This window comes from Puccinia triticina, chromosome 12A (assembly GCF_026914185.1).
Source record: "Puccinia triticina chromosome 12A, complete sequence".
Lineage (NCBI taxonomy): Eukaryota > Fungi > Basidiomycota > Pucciniomycetes > Pucciniales > Pucciniaceae > Puccinia > Puccinia triticina.
The window spans coordinates 3,491,955-3,514,752 of record NC_070569.1 but is presented as its reverse complement, the minus strand read 5'-3'; the positions used below and the strand labels follow the sequence as shown (position 1 = coordinate 3,514,752).

General features: G+C 44.6%; 2 protein-coding genes across 2 annotated transcripts; one reads left to right on the top strand and one right to left on the bottom strand.

The window, feature by feature from the left end:
• Nucleotides 1-10,270: 10,270 nt before the first annotated feature.
• Nucleotides 10,271-12,353, bottom strand: PtA15_12A309 (uncharacterized protein; the record flags this gene model as incomplete). Its single annotated transcript, XM_053161904.1, has 4 exons — nucleotides 10,271-10,494; nucleotides 10,572-11,612; nucleotides 11,741-11,919; nucleotides 11,998-12,353. 4 exons carry the CDS (start codon nucleotides 12,351-12,353, stop codon nucleotides 10,271-10,273), a joined length of 1,800 nt encoding a protein of 599 aa, XP_053025875.1.
• Nucleotides 12,354-13,977: 1,624 nt separating this feature from the next.
• On the top strand, nucleotides 13,978-15,677 carry PtA15_12A308 (uncharacterized protein; the record flags this gene model as incomplete). The annotated part of the gene is made up of 7 exons (XM_053161903.1): nucleotides 13,978-14,158; nucleotides 14,233-14,286; nucleotides 14,355-14,426; nucleotides 14,490-14,521; nucleotides 14,650-14,932; nucleotides 14,998-15,132; nucleotides 15,202-15,677. The coding sequence occupies 7 exons, from the start codon at nucleotides 13,978-13,980 to the stop codon at nucleotides 15,675-15,677; spliced, it is 1,233 nt and encodes a 410-aa protein (XP_053025874.1).
• Nucleotides 15,678-22,798: the final 7,121 nt, after the last annotated feature.

Below are 22,798 nucleotides of genomic sequence, written 5' to 3'. Positions count from 1 at the left end.
TCTTAATTTTTGACAAAAAGATAAGTGTTTTCCCAACCCTACAGTTTATTGATTTCATGTGCACTGGTTGATTTTTTGATAGGTGTCTTAATTTAGGATTTAGAGGGGCATCTGGAGCTCTCTAAATGACAACGGGAAGTCATCCAATGGAGGACTTCCTGTCAAGTCTGGGAGCCTCCCAGATCTCAATTTACACACCCAAATTCTTAATTTTTGACAAAAAGGGAAATGTTTTCCTAACCCTACAGTTCATTAATTTAATGTGCACTGCTTGAGTTTTTGATAGGTGTCCTAATTTAGGATTTAGAGGGGCATCTAGAGCTCTATGACAACGGGAATTCATCCAATATTAAGGATGCCAATCAGGCAGGCTTGGGCTGCCCACAGGCTAGCCCGGCTCAACCTGCTACATAATCAGACAGGCTGGGCCGGGCAAAATCACCTCAATTTGGTGTCTGCAATGAGGCGGACACAGGCTGCCAAGGGGCGCCCGGCCAGGCCAGATGTCCAGCGGGATATTTGGGAGCCTGCAGGCGGCCTGAGGTGGCCCATGGACCAAGTTCAATGAAGTGAAAATAGGCAAGATCATTGAATTTCTGGACTTGGGAAAACATCTGGGACTCTGTCTGCCTTCTTGAATTGTCAATATCTAGCTTGTTGTCATCCACATTTGTACTATCTGGTATCTGCCTACCCTTGGATCAAATAGCCAAAGCCTGCGGGGGCCCGCTGGGCAGCCCACGTGTCAGCTGTAGATCTTGTGTAGAGACTTATCTAGACAAAAGTTCAGTAATTCTAGATATGAATTATTGAAAAGAAAGGCTAAATACAACAAATGGAGGAGATCAGAAAGATTTGATCAAAAGAATAATTAATTGATGAATTTAATCTTGTTATCTACACTTGAGGAGTGGATACTTTCTAGTCTTATTAGACTGTATTAGCCGGTAAACCTGCCCTCTCCAATACAAGCATATAGGAGTAACAATTGGGATACGTTCTGATTGCAATAGTTTCTTGTTGGCTAGAAAGCTCAACAGGTTCTTACTATCAAACCTCAAAATGATGGTGAAGATATTGATATTATAAGATAATAAAGGAAAAGGGGAGAATTAGAGGAAGTAATCAATATAATCCTCCTGTAGAGGGGATGATGATAGGGCTTCCTTTATAGGAAGGTAGTCCTAGGCGCTTTCTCCAACAAGTACGTTTTAACACTTTCACTGTAAGTTTCAAAGGAAGTCATGTAATAAGGTAAACAGAAGAATGAAGAGCAGCTATGGTCATGACTAGGATCCTTGGGTCTTGTGGATATTTTCTGAGTTTGTTGAGGATGGTGTCCTCATACTGACTTTTGTAATAGCATTTTAAGTCTTGTTTCTGTTTATATTAGTCTGCTTGTAATATTTTACTCTTTGTTTATGTATTACATTTTCTCACTTTCTTACTTTTAGTGCGCTCTCTCTTTCTTCTCACTCTCCACTCTCTTCTGCGCTATCTTGAGCGCTCTTGAAATTTTGCACTTTCTTGTGCTTGCTTCACATTCTCTTGATTTTTGTAACTTTCTTAATTAATGATATATTTACGGACTTACTTCGCGCACTGCGAAAAGCTCTTCGCGCACTGTGCAGTGCGCGAAGTTTGCAAACACTTCGCGCACTGCGCGTGAAGGGCGCAACTTTTTCAAATTATTTTTTGACCAATCAATAGAAAAGCTTATTATTGTCCTCTGTGAATTTATTTGGAGTTTTTTGAAGCTTCCTTGTATGCTTAAAAATCCCACCAATAAAAAAAACAAGTACAGCCATTTGGGGACCTGGAATTCATATTCCCACCAGTCAAAAAATCCAAATAATTTAGTGAATAATGATACATATGAATTCAAACTTTTTAGAATTTTTTGGCCACTTTGTGCAAGAATAAGGCTTTCAAAAATTAGGAAAGTTCACCACTTACTGGCGCATTTTGGCATATCTTGAGAAACAGTTACTGGTTTTTGAAAGCCTTGTCCTTGTACAAAGTGGCCAAAAAGTTCTAAAACTTTTAAATACATGTTTAATATGATTCAATAAATTAATTGGATTTTTTGGCCTGTGGGAATATGAATTCCAGGTCCCCAAATGGCTGTACTTGTTTTTTTTATTGGTGGGATTTTTAAGCATACAAGGAAGCTTCAAAAAACTCCAAATAAATTCACAGAGGACAATAATAAGCTTGTCTATTGATTGGTCAAAAAATAATTTGAAAAAGTTGCGCCCTTCACGCGCAGTGCGCGAAGTGTTTGCAAACTTCGCGCACTGCACAGTGCGCGAAGAGCTTTTCGCAGTGCGCGAAGTAAGTCCGTATATTTATTATTTAATTTTAGTTTATTTGAAACCCTTAGGACATCTTAATGTCTCTAGGGTTGACCCCACAGCCACCTGCACCGTTTACTGACTTGAATGGGCCAAGCCAATATTAAAATAATCTGCAAAAGTGATGTCTTCCTCTGGCCCAAACCTGCCCGGTTTTGGGCGGCCTCAAACACCCGTCCCAATTGGCATCCTTCAAAATATAGAATCTTTGTGTCTACATCCACAACTGCTAGGGTCTTGGGGAAGTAATCAAATGGAGGAATTCCCATTGACTTCAAATAAATCTGGAATTCCAGATTTTGCAAAGGAATCTGGAATCTGGAACTCTGAACCACTTTGGGGATCATTGGAGACCTAGATTTCCCTGTGAAATCTGAAATCTGGTGGCTCAGATCTGACTTTCCAGATTGTCAGGAAGTCCTCCATATTTCACAGGAAAATCTAGGTCCCCAATGATCCCCAGGGCAGAGTGATCCAGAGTTCCAAAGTTCAGATTTCCCCGCAAAATCTGAAATTCCAGATTTATTCACAATTGACAGGAATTTCTCCAATGTGCAAGTAAAATTGCACCCAAAGATGTAAGCAAAATATAGCTAAATGAGCACAAACTCAAACAGAACTAAAGGCAACAAGTTCTGCCACTGGATTATATGGCAAAAATAATTTGTTAGAAAACTCTTCCTTGTGACTGTTAGAAGTATGAGTAACTTTCAATGAGTAATTATTTTTCCTTTGTCTCCTGAAGAAGCAGGTGGTATATTTCCTACTCCATTTCAAAAAGGAATTCTGCTTTTTTGGAGTGTCCTGAAAAAATTTATTGCTCTCCAGATGGAAATAAATGGACTTGTTGAGCTTTTTATTCACCTGCAACGCTGCCAGCTTGAAGTTAACCAAAGATAGGGAAAGAAGTCTATGAAATTTTAATAACTAGATGTCAAAGCTGCTACACCACCGCAGGGACAAAGCTTCCACACGCAAACCTCTCTCCCCCCCTGAATTTCACAAAAATGATAGATGATATTTATGAGCTCTCACTCATCCCATGTTACCTACAAGATGGAAAACCGGACCCGGGTAGCGGGTCAATTTTCATCCCAAAACGGGAAACCAGCACTGCACCCACCATGTTTCCTAGAACTATTCCCACAGGACCTAACAATGACAAATAGGGGGTCATCTGGCGACTTGCATGGATGTGACAATGGCGGACCCACACAATTGATAATCATTAGAACCCATGACAACCCACTCGCAACCGCTTTGGCGGCTTCGTCATTACCAAAAAAAAACCTCCAGCGACGGGGAGGAGCCCGTAGCGAGGCAAGCAAGGTTAATAGACAAGGGGGTGCGCACTTTTTGCAAGGAAACACCCCTGCAATGTGAGTTCATAAAAACCCCTCTATCTGAATGTTTGAGGACAACTGGCAATTGGGCACAATTTCTAAATTTGCCGAGATGGAACCTGAGCCGACGCCACAGGAGACAAGAGAATTTGGAGCCGCAAAAGCTTCTTTGTTGACTTCAGCAAGAATTGCAGCGGAGGCCAAGAGTGCCAAACCAGCCATGTCTACAGAGGAAATGGTCCCCAAGCAGTACCACTTTTATCTACAAATTTTGTGCAAGTCAGAGGCACAACAACTGCCCCCCAGACAAAAGTATGATTTCCGAGTGGAGTTGATCCCAGGGGCAATGCCTCAGACTAGCCGGGTAATACCCTTATTGCCCGCCAAAAACTACGCGCTGGATAAGCTGATCAGGGAGGGTCTGGAAAATGGGACAATCAGAAGGACAAAGTCCCCGTGGGCAGCTCCAGTGCTGTTTACCGGGAAGGAAGACGGTAAACTCTGGCCATGCTTTGACTAACGGAAATTGAATTCAATTAGAGTAAAAAATAAATACCCACTTCCACTCACAATGGATCTGGTCAACAGTTTACTGAATGCTGAAAAATTCACTAAACTAGATCTGCAGAACCCCTATGGCAATTTGAGGTTAGCCAAAGGGGATGAGGACAAATTGGCATTTGTATGCCGTGCTGGAAAATTTGCCCCATTAACAATGCCGTTTGGACCCATGGGATGACAGCTCTGTTTATGAAGCTTAGGGCAAAAACACATCAAAAATAAGGGTTTTGGGCCCTAGCACTATAACTGTGCTGATGTAAACACTGGTAATTTAAATTACCAAGCTTGTTACGTGGCAAATATGGCCACTACAAGGGCTTTAACACTCTGTAACAGAGGAGGAATTAATTATGTAATTATTAATTACAGGGAATTAATTTGGCGTAAAAGTATGTTGTAAGCGCTTAAACTGATTGGCTGCTTGACAGAGGCGGTGGTCTTACGGCAACTACTTATAAGGATAAAGCTTTAAATATGCTAATAAGGGATTTTTGATGATTTGAAGGGTTTAATCCAGTGGATTTTACGTGCTGGGGATGGTTTATAAGGAAAAGTGGCTACAAATGTAGCAGAGGAGAATATTCATGGCAAACTTACAGTTTATGGGCGGTGAATGGTCTGGGGGATCTTTTCCTGAGGGCCAAATAGGCCTCTATTTATAGAGGGGACTTCAGTGGGCGTAAACACTGAGTCTTTTTCTCCCTATGGGAGTATCCAGGGGTGTAGCCGTGAACAGGGCTTGGCTGTGGGTAATTTAATTGTATTGTAATAGACTAATTTCCCTGACTCTGTCACATGACATGTTTATAACCAATTGCCATGTGAAAGAGCTTCAGTAGAAGTCTACATAATACTTTCACGGGGTATTTTTACACGAGTAATATTACTCATTAATGTACAGCAGTTTAATTTTATGTACATTGTTTGTTTTACTAAATTTATGTATGTAATACTATTTTTGGTCGCTTTCTGGGGCCAATTCTTATTTATACAATTAGTACAGGAAGGAATAGGAATAAGGGGGTACTTTAAGTGGGTGACCCCCCTTAATTTATGATGAGGAATCTGATTCTGCAATAATAATTTAATAATAATTATTATTTACTAAGTTATTGCAGTCTTTTGGATACTTGATGTATCTCTAAGGCTGACATGGGAGCACCTAGTTTCTTCCAAATCTTCATGTGAGGCATTTTACTGGGCAGGATGGACAAAGCCATTTTGGGGACTACTCTGTGGGATAGAGATAGCTGCGGAGGGGATGAGTGCGTGAAAAGGCTGCCCTCCGTGTGAAATGCTAAAAAGTAGAAGACACCAATCCAAGTTTATTAAAATCACAGAATCACAGAAGGCAAGATCATGGTTTTTGCCTGTGCTCATTAGCAAAAAGCGCATAAAAAGTTGAAAATAATCCCCAAATACCCAAGGGGCACCTCGGATTGACCCTCCAGCTTGTGCTACAGCAACAAGCAAAATTGGGTTGGTCAAATTGAATTTCAAGGGGGGCCTAATCAAATGATTAGCGCGCTCCAGGGAGGGGGTAGGACAAAACCGGATCCCCTGCCGTTCACCTCAACCCATCTGTCTCTTTTTAACCTTACCCAAACCCTTGACTTTGTCTTGCAAAGTTCAACACAATCAGCTCAACGGACCCTTGTTGCCGCCCATACACATGGATTCTTCCTCAATACTCATGATCCCCTGCGGCCTGCATCTCCATAACCACAGTCCAAATGTTTTCCCTTGCCGCTCCTGGCGCCTTCACCACACGCCAAATTACACCATCACCCTCTCAAACCTTTACAGTTTTACTTCATCTCTCAATCAATCAGGCCATTCGCCCCCGTTATGATTTCAGCCTACCGCCGAACCTTGGCTATACTTTTGTTGACATAACAACGCACCCTCACTACCCCACCCTGATTGGTATCCTCGACGCTCCCCTCAATCCCCACAATGTGCACCCCGGCATGGCACTCCATTTGCTCAACCAAAACGCCCCCACCTGGGCAAATGTTACCTTCCACTCATTCACACGCTAATGCTCCAACTCATACTTTCCCCACCCTCCGCACAACCGTAACTAGGGCCAAACAACCTCGCCGACCCACATCAATTGGCAACAATCTAGGTATGCGGTGGTTTTATGATAGGTCCTTTGCCTTGGCCGAGAGGCCAAGTTGCCAAGTGACTAGGCATGAACATTAGGCCAATTCCTGAGACTGTTGAGACTAATGAGTAATAAAAGAATCTGACTAGTAAGAGAATTACCTAAGAGAAGGAACAAGGGCCTCTCTCTACTGAGAAATAAAGAGAAATTGAGAGTTTGTCTTTTGAGGAAAAAGATTGAGTTCAATGCACCACTCAATCTTATGTCTTGATCTGCCTTTTTCTCTCCTTGGAGATTTCGTTCTCCTTGCGTGATTTGGTATTTTGACCTAGGAATTCCCTCATGTAGCCTCTGCAAAACAACTAAGGAGTGATGTGACACTGTCTGGTTACAGAACATTGTTGCATCAGTCACTGTCTTTTGTTATTGCTCAACGAGGCTGAGGACACAATACTCACCAATATTTTCACTGTCTCTTTGAGCAGTATTGGGTTGATCGGTCTGGTTGTTCTTGACAGTTTTGCCTAAAGAATGATAGCACATTAGTGTCTATCTTATCATCTCTTGAGTTATCTGCAGTCACTTACCTTTGGCGCTAACTGTGATTCTCTCTTTGAGTGATTGTGGGCCAGGATTTTACTTGAGCCTAATCTGCCCGCTCACGTTTGCTGGAACTATAAAAATCAAAAGATAATTTTAGTTTCACAACTCCTGCAGCTTCTGATTTGGACTGCAGAAGTGGTTCGCGTTTGCTTACTATTTTCCGCAGCTGGTTTGGTTTGCGGCACCTTTCTCAATTCATGAGAATGGCCCCGTTTCCCTGAGCTGGAATTCTCACATCCAGATCCTTAATCCAAGCAGAAAGAAACTACAAAATATTCATCAAAGAGCTGTTGGCGATTGTAGTGGCGTCAATACCTGGAGGGAAACCCATCTTGTATACCAATCACCGGAACCTGGAAAGTTTTATGAACAGAAAGAGTCTCACAAGGCGTCAAGCACGGAAATTTTGACTTTGAAATTGTGTTTTGCCCAGGGCGACAGGCTACCAAACCAGACACATTATCCAGGTGACCTGACTTTGCCCCTAGCAAGGAGGAAAAAATGATGTTTGGCTAACTCCTGAAACCACAAAACATTACTCTGGAGAACTTTGTGGCGGTTTCCAAACTTTCCTGGTCCAAAATTGAAAAATGGTTTGTTGGAGAAACCGTGGCCTTGGAAGACGCCAACAGATTGTTTGAGATCAACATATTGGGGGTTGAGGAACCCAATTACCCGGAGGCCCACCTAATTCCAACTGATACTGAATTGATAAGTCTTATTTGAAATGCCACCCCCACTGATAGCAGACCAATGGCAATCACACAGGGTATTGGGGCCAAGGCAAAAGATTACACATACACGGACGGAGTACTGTATTGGGATTGATGAGTAGTAGTCCCCACAGACAACACAATAAAAGCAGCCATAGCAAGAAGCCACCATGACTGCTGGACAGCAGGACACCTGGGATGGTCCAAGACACTTTTGCTGATACACTGGTGCTTCAACTGGCCATCAGGACCCCGGAAAGCCCCAGCCAAGCCAACTTATGTAGCACATATCTGGGGGACATTTTTTTGCAAAATGCTCCTGATGTAAATCACCAGATACATAGCAGGTTTTTTTTTTTGTGTGATGTTCCTAATGTTTTTGTGTTTGAATGGAAAGAAACCCCTAATTTATGCATAAATCATAAAATCATAAAAATATTTTGGTGAGGAAATTTTGTATTACATAATCAGACATTCAGATATCTTGCAAAAAAGATTTTATGATTTTATGATTTATGCATGCATAAAATTACGGACTTACTTCGCGCACTGCGAAAAGCTCTTCGCGCACTGTGCAGTGCGCGAAGTTTGCAAACACTTCGCGCACTGCGCGTGAAGGGCGCAACTTTTTCAAATTATTTTTTGACCAATCAATAGAAAAGCTTATTATTGTCCTCTGTGAATTTATTTGGAGTTTTTTGAAGCTTCCTTGTATGCTTAAAAATCCCACCAATAAAAAAAACAAGTACAGCCATTTGGGGACCTGGAATTCATATTCCCACAGGCCAAAAAATCCAATTAATTTATTGAATCATATTAAACATGTATTTAAAAGTTTTAGAACTTTTTGGCCACTTTGTACAAGGACAAGGCTTTCAAAAACCAGTAACTGTTTCTCAAGATATGCCAAAATGCGCCAGTAAGTGGTGAACTTTCCTAATTTTTGAAAGCCTTATTCTTGCACAAAGTGGCCAAAAAATTCTAAAAAGTTTGAATTCATATGTATCATTATTCACTAAATTATTTGGATTTTTTGACTGGTGGGAATATGAATTCCAGGTCCCCAAATGGCTGTACTTGTTTTTTTTATTGGTGGGATTTTTAAGCATACAAGGAAGCTTCAAAAAACTCCAAATAAATTCACAGAGGACAATAATAAGCTTTTCTATTGATTGGTCAAAAAATAATTTGAAAAAGTTGCGCCCTTCACGCGCAGTGCGCGAAGTGTTTGCAAACTTTGCGCACTGCACAGTGCGCGAAGAGCTTTTCGCAGTGCGCGAAGTAAGTCCGTAAAATTATGCAAACCAACTTTGAACACCATAAATGAAGAATGTTTACCAGATACACTACATGTATTGTATTTGTTTCAGTGTTGCGGGTACCGGCCGCTGGTACCAATATTGCATCTCTATTCCCATCCCCCAATCTGTGCTCCCCATATTCCCCATGGGTTGTGCTGATGGTGCTTTCCCCCAATTGCCAATGCATTCCGCATGCTTTTGTCACCAACTTTTCAAGCTCTGAGCTGCACTTTTACTTCCATGCATATATACATTCTCCAAATTCTTAAAAACTCAAATGGGCAATTCCAGCCACAGATGGACTCCCGCCTGTGCTGCAGCTGGTGGACAGGTTATGGGTCTGAGCAGTTACTCCTCTTAACCCATACACTAACATGAAATACTTCTCAAGACCCCTAGTTTGGAGATTTAGAGAATGTTTACTGTTGGCTAGTCCAGCTTGCAGCTAGTTAGTTTAGCCATCAAACTCAACCACACCGGGCTGAGCCAAGCCTCAGCTAAATTAGCAAGAAGCTACAATTTGAGCTAACCCTTGCTACATAGAGAAACAGCTAGCTCACAAGCTAGCTATCCACCTGAAAATATCAAAAAGCTGACACACCAATATGGTCAAATCACACCTTGCTACTTTAGTTAGTGATAGCTGCAAGTCAAACCTTGTGCAAATAGCTCAACCAGTAAACATGCTCTTATTGGGGAAGCCTTTAGCATTGGCTGCCAAAATCCACATCTCTTTATGGGTTTGGAGAGGCTTTTATTCCTCAAAATCCTTTGTAAACACATTCATATCTACATGAGTCAATCTATGCACTTTTTTTGAAGAATCAAGTGATGTCTGTTTTACCTTATCAATGAGTGACAAGATGTTTGCTATATGTTTGTAAGGAATCTTTGAAGGCAAACCATTTTTATTGGCAAAACTTAACAAGCAAGTTTTCCTGCACAACTTATGAAGACTGGGGAGTTTTTTTTCATTGAGCCAGAGATGCAGCATGTTAATTTGAATTATGGTGTTTTACGTGTAGAAGTACCAAGTTGTGAGGATTCTGAGGGGAAGAGGAATGGAAATTGTTAAAACTTTGTTCAACCGTGGTCGAAGTTATGGGTTGAGACAGGAAGTTTCTGGTTAGGAGACCCAAGTGCTATGGGTTACAGGTGATGACAGGTTTATGGGTTAAGACCACTTTTTGGGCTTGCCCCACATTGGGAGACCTAGGTCTTGTAGGTTTTGCCAGGTGTGGGTTAGGGCGAGTTCTACTGTACTACATGAATAATCGACAGGGAATCAAGATGTTGAGTTGGGATGGTCGTCCTGATAGGCCTGTGGGATACCAAATCTTCCAGGCGTGACTTTCGACGGAGGGTCGAGCCCAAACCGAGGTTCCAAGCCAAAGTAAGTCCGATGATTCAGAGCGTATTGACTCGCAGCTCCCTTGACAGATTGTATCAATTCGTGCTTGTCACTAATCTCCGATCTTTCGATTTCTTTTGATTTGCATGCTGATTCGTCTAGGAAAAAAAAGATATGTGTAAGTAATTCAATTTTTTTGAAAATAGGCCGGGGTAACGATAGAGGCATCACACACGATCATCATTCCAATTCTTTCGGTATTTATAACCACCAGTGACCATTGAAAAAACCGGCTCTACTTCTTGATCGATGTCACCACTTTGATTGACATGTGCTTCAGGGGGTGCTGAGGAATGAAGCGTATCCTCAGCCTGCCAGATGGAAAGAATATTTTCGAAATCAAGAACGAGTTTCCCATCCCACGCTCGTTTCTGGTTGTTCGGCTCATCCTCGCTGGTCGATTCAATACAACTGTTGAGAGCGATTTCCAGCTCCCATGGCGTGACGATCGGTGCACCGAATTGCTTGGGATCGAATCGTTCGCCGGTTTTGCCATCAAGGGTTAGCAGCGAGCTTTCAGGGCAGTCGATCAAGACCCAGGCTTCGATCTCGGCAAAATTCATAAGTTTCTCTGGCTTCAGCTTGCCCACCGAAATGATATAAGCTTTCTTTTTGAAACTGTGCTCGATTAATTTCTTGGTCCGATTGATCATTTCCAAATAGTGTCGAACTCCAAGTGTCCCGACCAAGATCCCAAAGACGTCCGCATCACGGGCTTTTTGGATCGTGGCATACCGTCTCATTAACAGCTTCTTGGTCCGGTTGGTTTGTTGTAAGCGGGAGTGATTATTTGTGTCATCTTTACTCTGATTGGGATCGATGGCTATCACTGGCAGATCAGGATGCGTGACTAGGAAATGCGTCAATCTGGAAGATTCATTCCCGATATAAAACACCGCTTGGTAACGAGAGTAGTCGTTCTTTTGCTCTCTAGTGATCGGAGGTAAAACGGATAAACCAGATGCTTTACCAATTGAAGCGTTTGTTGTTGGTGTCGTTGGTCTTGATGTTGCACAAGCGATGGGCTGATCAGAGCAAGGTTTTGAGTCTTGGCAAGAAGATTGACTGCACGTTTGCTCACTACATTGATTGGTTGAGGGTACTGCGCTGGGTGATACGTCCGGAGGTATTGGGAGGTTTCTTCCTTCTATCAGACCAAGCTCATGTCTGACGATTGGTAGGTTGAATTTAGTATTGAGGTAGTTTGAAATGCTTTCTGTTGATTTGTTTTGAGCCCCGCTCGCACCACGGAGGAGAATAAGCAGAAATGGATTAGAGAGTTCCGTTTCTGGTCTATTGATTTGTGAATATATCTGCATCTCAAGAAGTTAAGTCCTTCCATACCGCTCTTCCAATGATATCCCACGTCATACATTAACAGTATCTGGTTCGTATGATTTGATACGTCGAATGCTGGATCCATAGCATATAAAGAATCGACCAGCCTTTGGGCAGCATGCTCGACCATCTCATCGGAAATTGGCAATATCGGAAGGACGTAAAACACCGGTAATGAAGGGGTTCTATCAATATAAGCAAGAAAAACAAATGATAAGTATCATCTCAATCGAGTTGTCTTGATATCACAGAGGAAAACTCACATGCTCAAACAAGCCTGTCCATAATGTACCACCGCCTGGGCGTGAACATGCTGGGCGGCAACATGGTCAACACAGCAGCTTCCGTAGGTCGTGTCAGCCATGATATACAACTCGATCTCATCCGAAACCAATTTCGATCTGAGTAATCTGAAGATGGGGACAGATAAAGGCAATAGCTCGTCTGGGAACTGTAAGCCGACGATAGTGAAAGCGTGTCGGTTGATCCATTGAACAGTCTCGAGTATCTTGAAGTCGGACAGGATTTCTACTTGTTGGTTTGAAGCTGAGGATTCCTCGGGGATGGTCGACTGCTTGTGCTCGGACATGGTTCGTTCGCTCTTCACTGGTTCTTGCATCAAGCCAAAGGGAAAAAAATGGTGAATCGGGGCAAGTCTATGTGCCCAGCTCGGTTGCAGCATATGTATCAAAGTATGCTTATACACAGATGTAGCCAATGCTGCGGAGTCGACTCTTGTGAACACCCGCACCTTCCGGTCCGGGTGGCTGGGTCGCTGCGGACTGCCGCCTCAAACACTGCTGCTGGAAGATCCGGCAGATGTTTGAGAGAGGGAGTCAACACATTTTAGTCACAGTGCTGACAAAGATCCATGTCAAGATAAGCAGCATGCATCCACCTCGTGCAAGCTTGATTCGCGCTGTGTCACCAGGTTTCGCTGTCCTGAAGCCCCTATATGACATATAATCCGTAGTGACCTTGGTCATCCAGGGGCTTCAGACAGCGCATCCTGATTACACAAAATGAATCGATCTTGCACTGACAGTTTTAGGCAAACCGCCGATGTGAAGCTTTGCTCACTTGCCTGAACTCCCCCCCCCCCCCCCCCCGCACCCAAGTATGTACCAGTACCAGCTCGCCGGTCCACTCGGCTTTTGTCTGACCCGGCCGGCAATCTGCCAAGCACAATTCGCGCAACTGCCGTGCAGAGTACACGCGTGCGCGCGCTAGCGGCTAAATGCAACACTATTCTCTGTACCATGTAATTATATAAATGTTGATGCTAGTTTCATGGGTCAGCTCATGAAACACGTCTGAGGAAGAGCCGTCAGCTGCCAAGAGGGGCATACATACGTAGCCATCTAATGTGTTGTGACGTGTGAGATGGTGTAAACTTTTCAGCTGATACTGACAGTGGTGATGATCTCAACGCGACTGAACTGCATGGGCCAAATGCGAAAGGCAGGTAATTGGATGACTTTCATTTGAGATCTACAGACCATGTAGACCCACCTGGAGCCTCTCGGACGAGATTTCCCCGCCATGTCAACAGGGGATGCAGAGTTGACGGCAGGTGCTCTGATGGCGGTGTAGTTGGACATGAGGTCCTACAATACACATCGTGGAGATTATTTAGCCTGATTAGGCATCCGATTTTGTGGTAGAAGTTGTACAATAACTGTGGTCACGAGTGCCGAGCTGTGCCGAGTGATCCAGATTCTTGGTGAAGAGCTAATCAATTGTTTTGTACTTCTCGGGACCTGCTATCCTGCGCACCTGACTGGATCTGGTACCTCCGGAAACTTGTTACGACGCGGCCGAGTGGGTGAACCTTGCCCCAGCGAGGCCGACCAAGCCTTCCAAAGGCCCATACCGATTGGGAGAGCCAATGGCAAAAAACACTCTGATGCTCATTTTGTCGCAGTACATACTGGCTAACCAGGAGTTTCGCTGTTGGTGAAACAATTTTCATGCTAGAGCGGAAGTGAAGCCCCGGTTCCGACTGTCGGATAAACTGTTCATCGATAGTTTCTTTCCGCCCGTGGCGGGGGCCGTCTTAGCAAATGATTTCATGAGGTTTGAACTGGCCCAATGGGGGGTATTTTCTATGCGTGAGCCAGCCGTCCGTCGTCTATAAAATGGCAGTCCGTCTGCCCAGGATTTGCCTAGCACCACACTCTCCTTCCACATCCACACTGGAATTTTCTATTTAGCTTATTTACAAGTCTTTCTCATCGAAAAATATGACTTTTCATCAATGGCGAGCCAGAACAAAATTAGCCTTGATGATAGGCTGCATCTTTGGACCATTATCCAACATCTGTGTACCACATAGCGTATTGGTTCATTGTAGCCCCATGGAATTTCTTAAACCTACTAAACCCGACGTATTCCCTTCAGCTCTGACAGGCTTTTCACCGCAAAGTGAGTTTTGTACGGAATGAACTCTTTTGCCTGTTGTGATCACGGCACTCACCTTCTCCGTATCTGTACTGTAGCTCCCAGAAAAACAACAGGGACTGTGGGTGCCTTGGAAGGACATCTGCTACGAGGTAAGGTTCTGGATTTGGAATCTATAACATTGTTGGTAATATAATGCCGACATTCTCTACATTTTTAGAGGCTCAACCTTCCGCGCTATCTCCAAAACAGAAGGTAGGAAATGCTCAAAACGGAGAAGAATTGGTTCGAAGTGAGATTTTGACCTTCTTCCGCATTTAGTGGAAAAACTCATTGCCTCTGTGACCATATGCAGTCAGTAGGCCTCCCACATTGGATCACGGGAAGGTAATAGGAGCATTTAAAAAATATAGACATAAAGTATTGATTTTGGACTATGATGTAGGTAGAGACATGCACATTTCATTTTTGAAAGCATGTGAAATCTGATTGTTGGAATCCACCCACCGCCCCAGGGAACCACGGTGCCTTTTCAATCACTCCCCCATCAAGCGGTTCCTAGTCATGCTCTTCTTGAGGTGCTAAAAAAGTTAGAGGCAGATCTAAATGTCGATGTCGTGATAATCTCTGGAAGAGATAAGGCTTTTTTGGAAGAAACTTTTGGACAATATTCCAGTTTTCACCTCTCTGCGGAGTACGGAGCGCTTTGGCGAAAACCGGGCGATGAATGGGATCAGGCTAAAGATTTGGACGGGAAGCTTGGATGGAAGCAGGATGTCAAAGTTTTAATGGACGCATGTGAGTGGATCCTTGACTGCTATACATGGTGTGCCTAGCACTTACCCCAGCGTGAACCTTCACAGTGGTCGACAAGCACAAGAACCTCTTCCAAGGCAGAGTTTGGGTCGAAGAAAAAAAGACGACACTCGTACTTCACTACAGAGAACTACAAGAAATTAAATTGCCTTCAAAGGTTGAACTTGAAGGGCTTCAAAAAGGTGAGTTGCACTTCAATCCAAACTAAATTTCAAGCTGAGCCAAACTAATTTTTCTGTTGCAACTTGCAGTGAAGAAATTTCTTGGAGAGCTGGAGAACAATGAAAAAGTGAAAGGACATGACTTGAAAGTAGAAAGTGACAATGCAGCAATCGAGGTTCGGATGGCTCTTTTCAACAAAGGACAAATAGCAAGAGAAGTTTTAGAGTCCAAAGAAAACGTCGGGATGGTGCTTTGCGCCGGCGATTCAAAAGCTGATGAAGACATGATCAAAGTCCTACACCAGATGCAAAAACGAAATCCGAATTCCATACCTTCGCTTACCACGCTCCATGTGGACAATGGCAAGGCAGGTACTGATAAAGCGTTTCATAGTGAAGCTCAGTACGAAGTAAAAGATGCGCAAGAATTTACCACACTTCTTCGCGAATTTTATGGCTTGCCACGTCAAGACGTACAGAAAGGTTTCTCAGAAATAAAACTCGCAGCAGATGCCAGACATGTCAAAAAACTAGCAGCTGCAAAAAGTAAAAATGCGCAAGAATAATTAGGATATGAGGACTTCAACGTGTTTAACCCACGCCACAAATGATCCATCCCTTCATTTATTCCTTTCAAACTTAGATCACACAAACTTAGGATGTTTTGTTGCGCCCTAATTGAGGCTGAGCGTAACAATTATTATTTTTTTGCCGCATTTGAAAAATGTTACTTCAAAAACCGAGGTTGTGCCAAACAAAAAAACATTTCAGTTGAATTAACCATACTGATTGCACTATGTTATCACAGAAACAAACAGGGCCTGAGTCATATCTATGTGCCAAAGGTTGATTTACAATCTGTGCAGTCAAGAACACCGCAACAGTTACGCTGCACGCATCGTGTTTGGGCCCGCCTCGCGCTTTTAACAGCAGGTGGCCCGCTGCGCTTTACAATAATTTTTTTGAGAGAGAAAACTCTTATATTTAAGCGGTCTGCAGCGGCATCTTGTGGCGCTCAGCGCTGAAACAGCGGAAACCCGCTGCGCTGAGCGCTGAAAACTGGCAATTATGGCTGAAATAACAGTAATTTTTCTTTGAACGCAATGAGCGCTGAAAATGGCAAATTCCGGTGAAATATCTGGGTAGCAACTAAACCTGGGATCAAGGGGGTATTCTTTTGTAGACTGCGGGTGGAATGCGGAAAAATACCCGTTTTTCAGCGCACAAAAGCGCAGCGGCGCTCTGCGCTATTGCCGCTATGTCAAGCAAATAGCGGCTCAGCTGACAAAAGCACAGCAGCGTTCTGGGCTATAATCCCTTTTTTCAGCGAAAAGCCGCTAAAAGCGAAGAAAATCTCCACCATCCGCTGCGCCGGTGGCCCTCTAGTTCGCTGCGCTGTTTTACCCCGAAAGCACAAATAAATTGCTGCGCTGCTCGAAATTCAGAATCCACGCAGCGGCTTTTTTGCTGCGCTGGCGCTGAAAGAAGCTTTTGGCCGCTGCCTGAAAAAATTGGAGCAACTGAAATAGATTGCTTTATTAGATGCTGAGAGCAATTAACTAGATACAAGTAAAAAGAGTAAAACTTGTAAGCTAAATTTACCTGAAAGCAGAACAAGATGTTGTTTGTCAGAGGGCGCGCACTGCGCCGCGACGTCTTGGATTGGTCGCCCACAGTGCGCGAAGTAAGGCCCCGTTTGGCACCGACATAAATATAGGTGATATGATCACCAATTACTTCAATAAAAAATACAAAATGCAACATAAAGCCTCCAATTTTTTTTTTGTAGGCAACCTACAGTGCTGTTCTCTTCAACTGATAACTTGGATTCAACTGATTCAGCCATCTTTGGCACCATAATACCATTATATCACTTTTGACCAATATCAAGTGATATAATGGTATTATGGTGCTGAAGATTGCTTAATCAGTTGAATCCAAGTTATCAATTGAAGAGAACAGCACTGTAGGTTGCCTACAAAAAAAATGGAGGCTTTATGTTGAATTTTGTATTTTGTATTGGAGTAATTGGTGATTATATCACCTATATTTATACGTGTTTACTTCGCGCACGGAGGGAAACTCGTTGCGCACGGGAATTTCCGTTGACTCGACGTCACGTGACGTCGGGCCCCCCTCCGTGCGCGCCACCAGCTCCCATCAAAAAACTATCCGCACACGGGGGTGCCGTGCGGTGACAGGTGGCCGGGTTGAGACACTCCGGCCATCCGGAGGAAACAAAACCCTCAATGACCGGCACAGACCGGTCATCGAGAGACTACATCCCTCTCGATGACCGCAATAGACCGGTCATCGGGAGGCTACAATCCTCTCGATGACCGGTACAGACCGGTCATCGGGAGGCTACAATCCTCTTGATGACCGGTACAGACCGGTCATCGAGAGGCTACATCCCTCTCGATGACCGGAATAGACCGGTCATCGGGAGGCTACATCCCTCTCGATGACCGGAATAGACCGGTCATCGGGAGGCTACATCCCTCCCAATGGATGACCGGAGTAGACCGGTCATCAAGAGGGATGTGACCTCTCACTAGACCGGTCATCAAGAGGGATGTGTCCCCTCGATGACCGGTCTACTCCGGTCATCCATCGGGAGGGATGTAACCTCCCGATGACCGGTCTATTCCGGTCATCGAGAGGGATGTAGCCTCTTGATGACCGGTCTATTCCGGTCATCGAGAGGGATGTAGCCTCTCGATGACCGGTCTATTCCGGTCATCGAGAAGGATGTAGCCTCCCGATGACCGGTCTATTCCGGTCATCAAGAGGATTGTAGCCTCCCGATGACCGGTTTGTACCGGTGGATGTGTCCTCTTGATGACCGGAATGCCGGTCATCAAGAGAGATGTGATATACCCTCTCAATGACCGGTCTGTGCCGGTCATCGAGGGCATTGTTTCCTCCGGATGGCCGGAGTGCTTCACCCCGGCCACCTGTCAGTGTCACCGCACGGCACCCCCGTGTGCGGATAGTTTTTTGAGGGGAGCTGGTGGCGCGCACGGAGGGGGGCCCGACGTCACGTGACGTCGAGTCAACGGAAATTCCCGTGCGCAACGAGTTTCCCTCCGTGCGCGAAGTAAACCCGTATTTATATTGGTGCCAAACAGGGCCTAAAAGTCCGTACATGCACATATTGGAATATCCAATACAATAAATGATTAGCAAAAAACATGTATTGTCCTATCCAATACAATACAGATAAACAAGCAATACTCACCAGGGGAGATATGTTCCCACTCCCCAGGAAGTGCCAGAGCTGAAGGATGTGGGCCTGATGTGGATTAGTAACTCATCCCTAAATGAATTGTAAAGTGGATGGAGAAGTGATTCAAAAGTCAGTCAGAATTATTTGGGACTCAACACAATGTTGTATAGAATTCTCTTGTTTTCTAGGTACAACTGTAGGAAAAAATATGATGAAACAATATTTCACCCAAATCCAACTCATCAATTGCTCCTGACCTGTTTACTAATGTTGAAGGATAGAAAAGCAAAATTGACATTCTCACATGTAATTCCTCTGAAAAAATGGGTTTCTTGTAATTCACATTATATGCCCTCATGTACAAAATTAAAGTAAAATTCAACTTGGTACTATTGAGTTTAGTATTTTGGAATGTGGTAATGTTGCAGTAAAATTTGTGAAACCCATTTCTTGGAAATGCGGGAATTAATTTGAATTTGGCTAAAAAAAATGGTGAAAAACCTTTTTAATAGGGTGAAAGTCTGAGTTAAGTCAAGGTTGGACTCCAGTGCCACTCCAGTTTGGCCAGATATCCTTGCCTCCTCACAAAAATGATATGGTGAATTTTGCTTTTTTTTGCTTTTCAAAATTCACATGTGCACATGCAAGTGAACTTTTTTGCACTTTGCTAATAGTCGCCCTGATGTACGCGCGTACATTGATGTGAAGTTATCACAGGATGGGCCTTTCACAGCCACATGAAAAGTAAAACCTTTGTGTTGAGACACCAATTGTCCCCCTGATGTATGCAAGTACATGAGGGGGACAATATCACAGGCTGGGACTTTCACATCTCCATGAAAAGGACACACTGGTCATGCAGCCAAGAAAGGCCTATATTCTGGATGAGTTCTGGATGAATTCTAGATGAGTTCTGGATGATTTCTTGGCAAGTTATGGTTTATTTCAGGACTAGAGGGCAAGGCGGCTTCGCCGCTGCAAATTTATAGTTTCAGGGCCAGCATCTCCAGCATCAGACCCTCTCCCCATTCTTGTCCACAGGCCAGTAAATGCCCTCTGAAAAGCACATTTTAGATATGAACTGCATCCATAAACTCCAGGTTGTGTTAAAGGAAAGATACATAAAATTATACATAAAGTTAAAGGATAGATACATAAAATTATAAATAAAGCCCTGAGTACAATAGACCTTTATCAAATTTACTTGTCTTATCCCAGCACTGATGGGGTTTTTCCATCTCAATTGCACAGGCATAGCAAGTATTGCTGGTTTGAGTAAGGCAGTGTTGGTGCCTGGAACTGGGAGTTGAAGTGTTGAGATTAAAAGGGAATCCTAGAACCAGTACACTTGATAAATCCTGATGCCTTCCCACCATCAAAATCTAAACCATAACTGCTGAACAAGTTTTTCATTCCACCATCTCAAATTTTCCCAGTCTCCAGCAATATTCAACAAATCTGCCAGTGTGCCTGAGTGGCTGGAGAGTTTCAAAAAACACAGTTCAATATGGATCCCCCGTCCAATCTCCCCAGCCACTTCCCAAGCCCACAAACACCACCCACCCAAAGAACCCACCCAGCCCACCCCCACGCCTATAAGCCCCACCAGGAAGGCGAGGCGCGATTGAGGGCAAAAACTGCCTAGTGTGGCGGGGGGAGCTTTGACAAAGTGGACACGGAAGCGGCGGGCTTGTCCACATTCTTCCCGCAGTTGTGGCGCTTGATAAAGCCTACAAAGCCAACCAACAATCCAATCAACATCTCTTGCAACCAAACAACACAAAAAGAGAAAGTGTTTATGTACCTGTGCTTGAGGCCGCGGGCCGGAGCGTGCCGTGCAGCTTGACAAAGAGGCCGCAGGCGTTACAGGGCGGCCGGCCATTGACGTAGCGTTGAGCGTCATTTCCTGCTGTGAGAATACCAGACCAGACTTAGACCCGCAGCAACCGCAAAGGAAGCTCGCGCGGCAAAGCAAACCCCAGACCCCAGCTGCTATGAAAGGTGAGCGTCAAGCCTCCTTTCGCAGTCCAAACCCTAACCCAGACCAGAAGCTAAAGTGAATTGCTTTGCTGATCACAGAACCTAAACCTTCACCGGTAGCCGCCCCGGCCAAAGCCAAGACAAAGACAGCTCCAGAGTTTAAAACCTTGTATGTTCCCGAGGCAAGATTGAAGCAGACTTTTCGCAAGGCTGACTCAATCTCGTTCTTTAAATAGAACGCTTGCGGAACGACTCGGCAACAAACCGAAGGACGCCCTCCTAGACAGGATCACAAACGGTCTAACGACTGGTAAGTGATCCAATGTCCTCAGACCTAAAAAGAACAAAGAAGAAAAGCAACAGCTGACTTGAACAAACATCGTTTGTCAAGCAGATCTAAATAGCACGACAGAGCTCTGCCGCAGGGACAAAACGAAGATCGTAAACTGACTTCGTCCTGCACACGTGAGTCAAACAGCAGACAAGAAAAAAAGGAAGGGTAGCTCGACATCATCGCTGACCATGATGGCCGCATGAACAACAGCTAGCCTTCTCAATAAAACCTCCCAGCGAACCCGCACGGTACTCGCCAAACCAGCCCACTCTTGTTACCCCAGCACAGTTCAATCACAACTCGAGTTTTCCTTGAGTTGCTTTCAGGTACTACACGCTTATACTTAATAGTTTCTTATTAAAGTTGTCTTGTGTTATGTATTGTACCAGTTTCTGATAGTAATAAATACTTTCAGTTGCTCCAAATTTTTCAGATTTACAGTCTCGCGATCTGCTCGATACAACTACCTCGACCAGTAGCTGAAAGCAACTTGAAATGGCAAATACTAGGAACCAAGGACCAAGCGCTACTAGCGATAAGACTCCCGCTGCTCCGAAGAACGACGCCTACAGTCCTGATAAGGACCACGTCAATGTCCCAAAATTCGACGGGACCAACTTCCCTCTCTGGGAGCGCAAAATCAAGATGCACCTTTGTCCAAGGCGCCTAGAGACTTACCTAGATGTGCCATTGTCAAAAGAACCGGATGAGGACAAGCTCCAGGGAGCACTCCGAACTTGCAGTATCCTCAGTGAAGCAATCTCAAACGCAATATTCACGAGCGTCATTAATGACGCCAATGAGCAAGATCCCCATGTGATATGGACAGACATCAAAACAATTTACGCCTCTGATTTGCTACTCTCTGTGTTCCAGGTCTGGAACAAATGGTTGGATATCCAATACAACAAGGATCTTAACACGTACATTATTGAAATGGAGGAGAGCTTGGCTGAATTTAGCTCTCTCGGCCTCAAGGTCCCTGACGAGCTCATCGGATGCGGCATCGTTGGTAAAATTACGAAGAAGCGACCCATGCTTATGCAGGCACTGTTCGCCGATCTCAAAGCCTTGGCAAAGCCAAAAGAGATCATCGCCAAATTAAGAGACATCGGCCGGCATGAGACGGCAACAAAGAGAAAGTTTGTGGAGGACCCCGAACCATCAGCTACAGCTTTAGCCACGGGCCCATCTCGAAAGCAAAAGAAACCGGGACATCAGATCATCCGATGCAGCGGTGGAAAGCACAATCCGAAAGCTACATCTCACACAGAAGAGAACTGCTGGACTATTCATCCATCGACTCGGCCGCCTGAGCGACCACTCGCAGACCAGGGTTGTCCAGAGAAGAAGCAGCGCACTGCTTACTATACGGCAGCTGACAAAGATGAAGAAGAAGCACATCACACGAGCGTCAGACCCTCATTCACCTACAATGCTACCACCCGCTCCAAGTCTCTGTCGACCATCCTTGATTCGGGAGCAAGCAATCACATGCTCAACTCCTTATGCTACTTCCAAGATACCACACCAGTCAACATCAGCATCTTGACGGGGAACGGCAAGTCTGAACTCGTGGCTGTGGCCCGTGGAACGGCCAAACTGCACCTTCCATCCGGTGACTGCCTTACTCTGCAGGGCGCCCTATTCGTCCCAAACCTCACTTGCAACCTGGTCTTGATGATGCAACTCATGAACAGCCAGGTGTCTGTACGCGAGCGGGATGGAATCTTCGAAGTCAAAATCGACAGCAACAGGCCCTTCCAAGTGGATGTCTCCAACGATTTGTTGGAAATTGTAGACGCCATGCCCTCATCTAAACCAGCAATCAGCCTTTCGACCACGGTTGCGCCCGAACTGTCTACCTACCAGAAATGGCACAACCGCCTTGGACATGCCAGCTCCGGGCGCATAGCGCACGCCGTCAATGGACCACTAGCCCTGGAAAAGACCCATGCGTGCACAGCTTGCATGAAAGGGAAGCTAACTCGCATTCCCTGCAACGGTACATTCAAGACAGCCGATGCCCCTTTGAGCGTTGTTCATGCCGACCTGGTCGGGCCGATCTCTCCCCCAACAAACGGCGGAGCAAGGTACGTCAATCAGTTCACCGGCCTAATCCACACGGTCATTCTGAAGGAAAA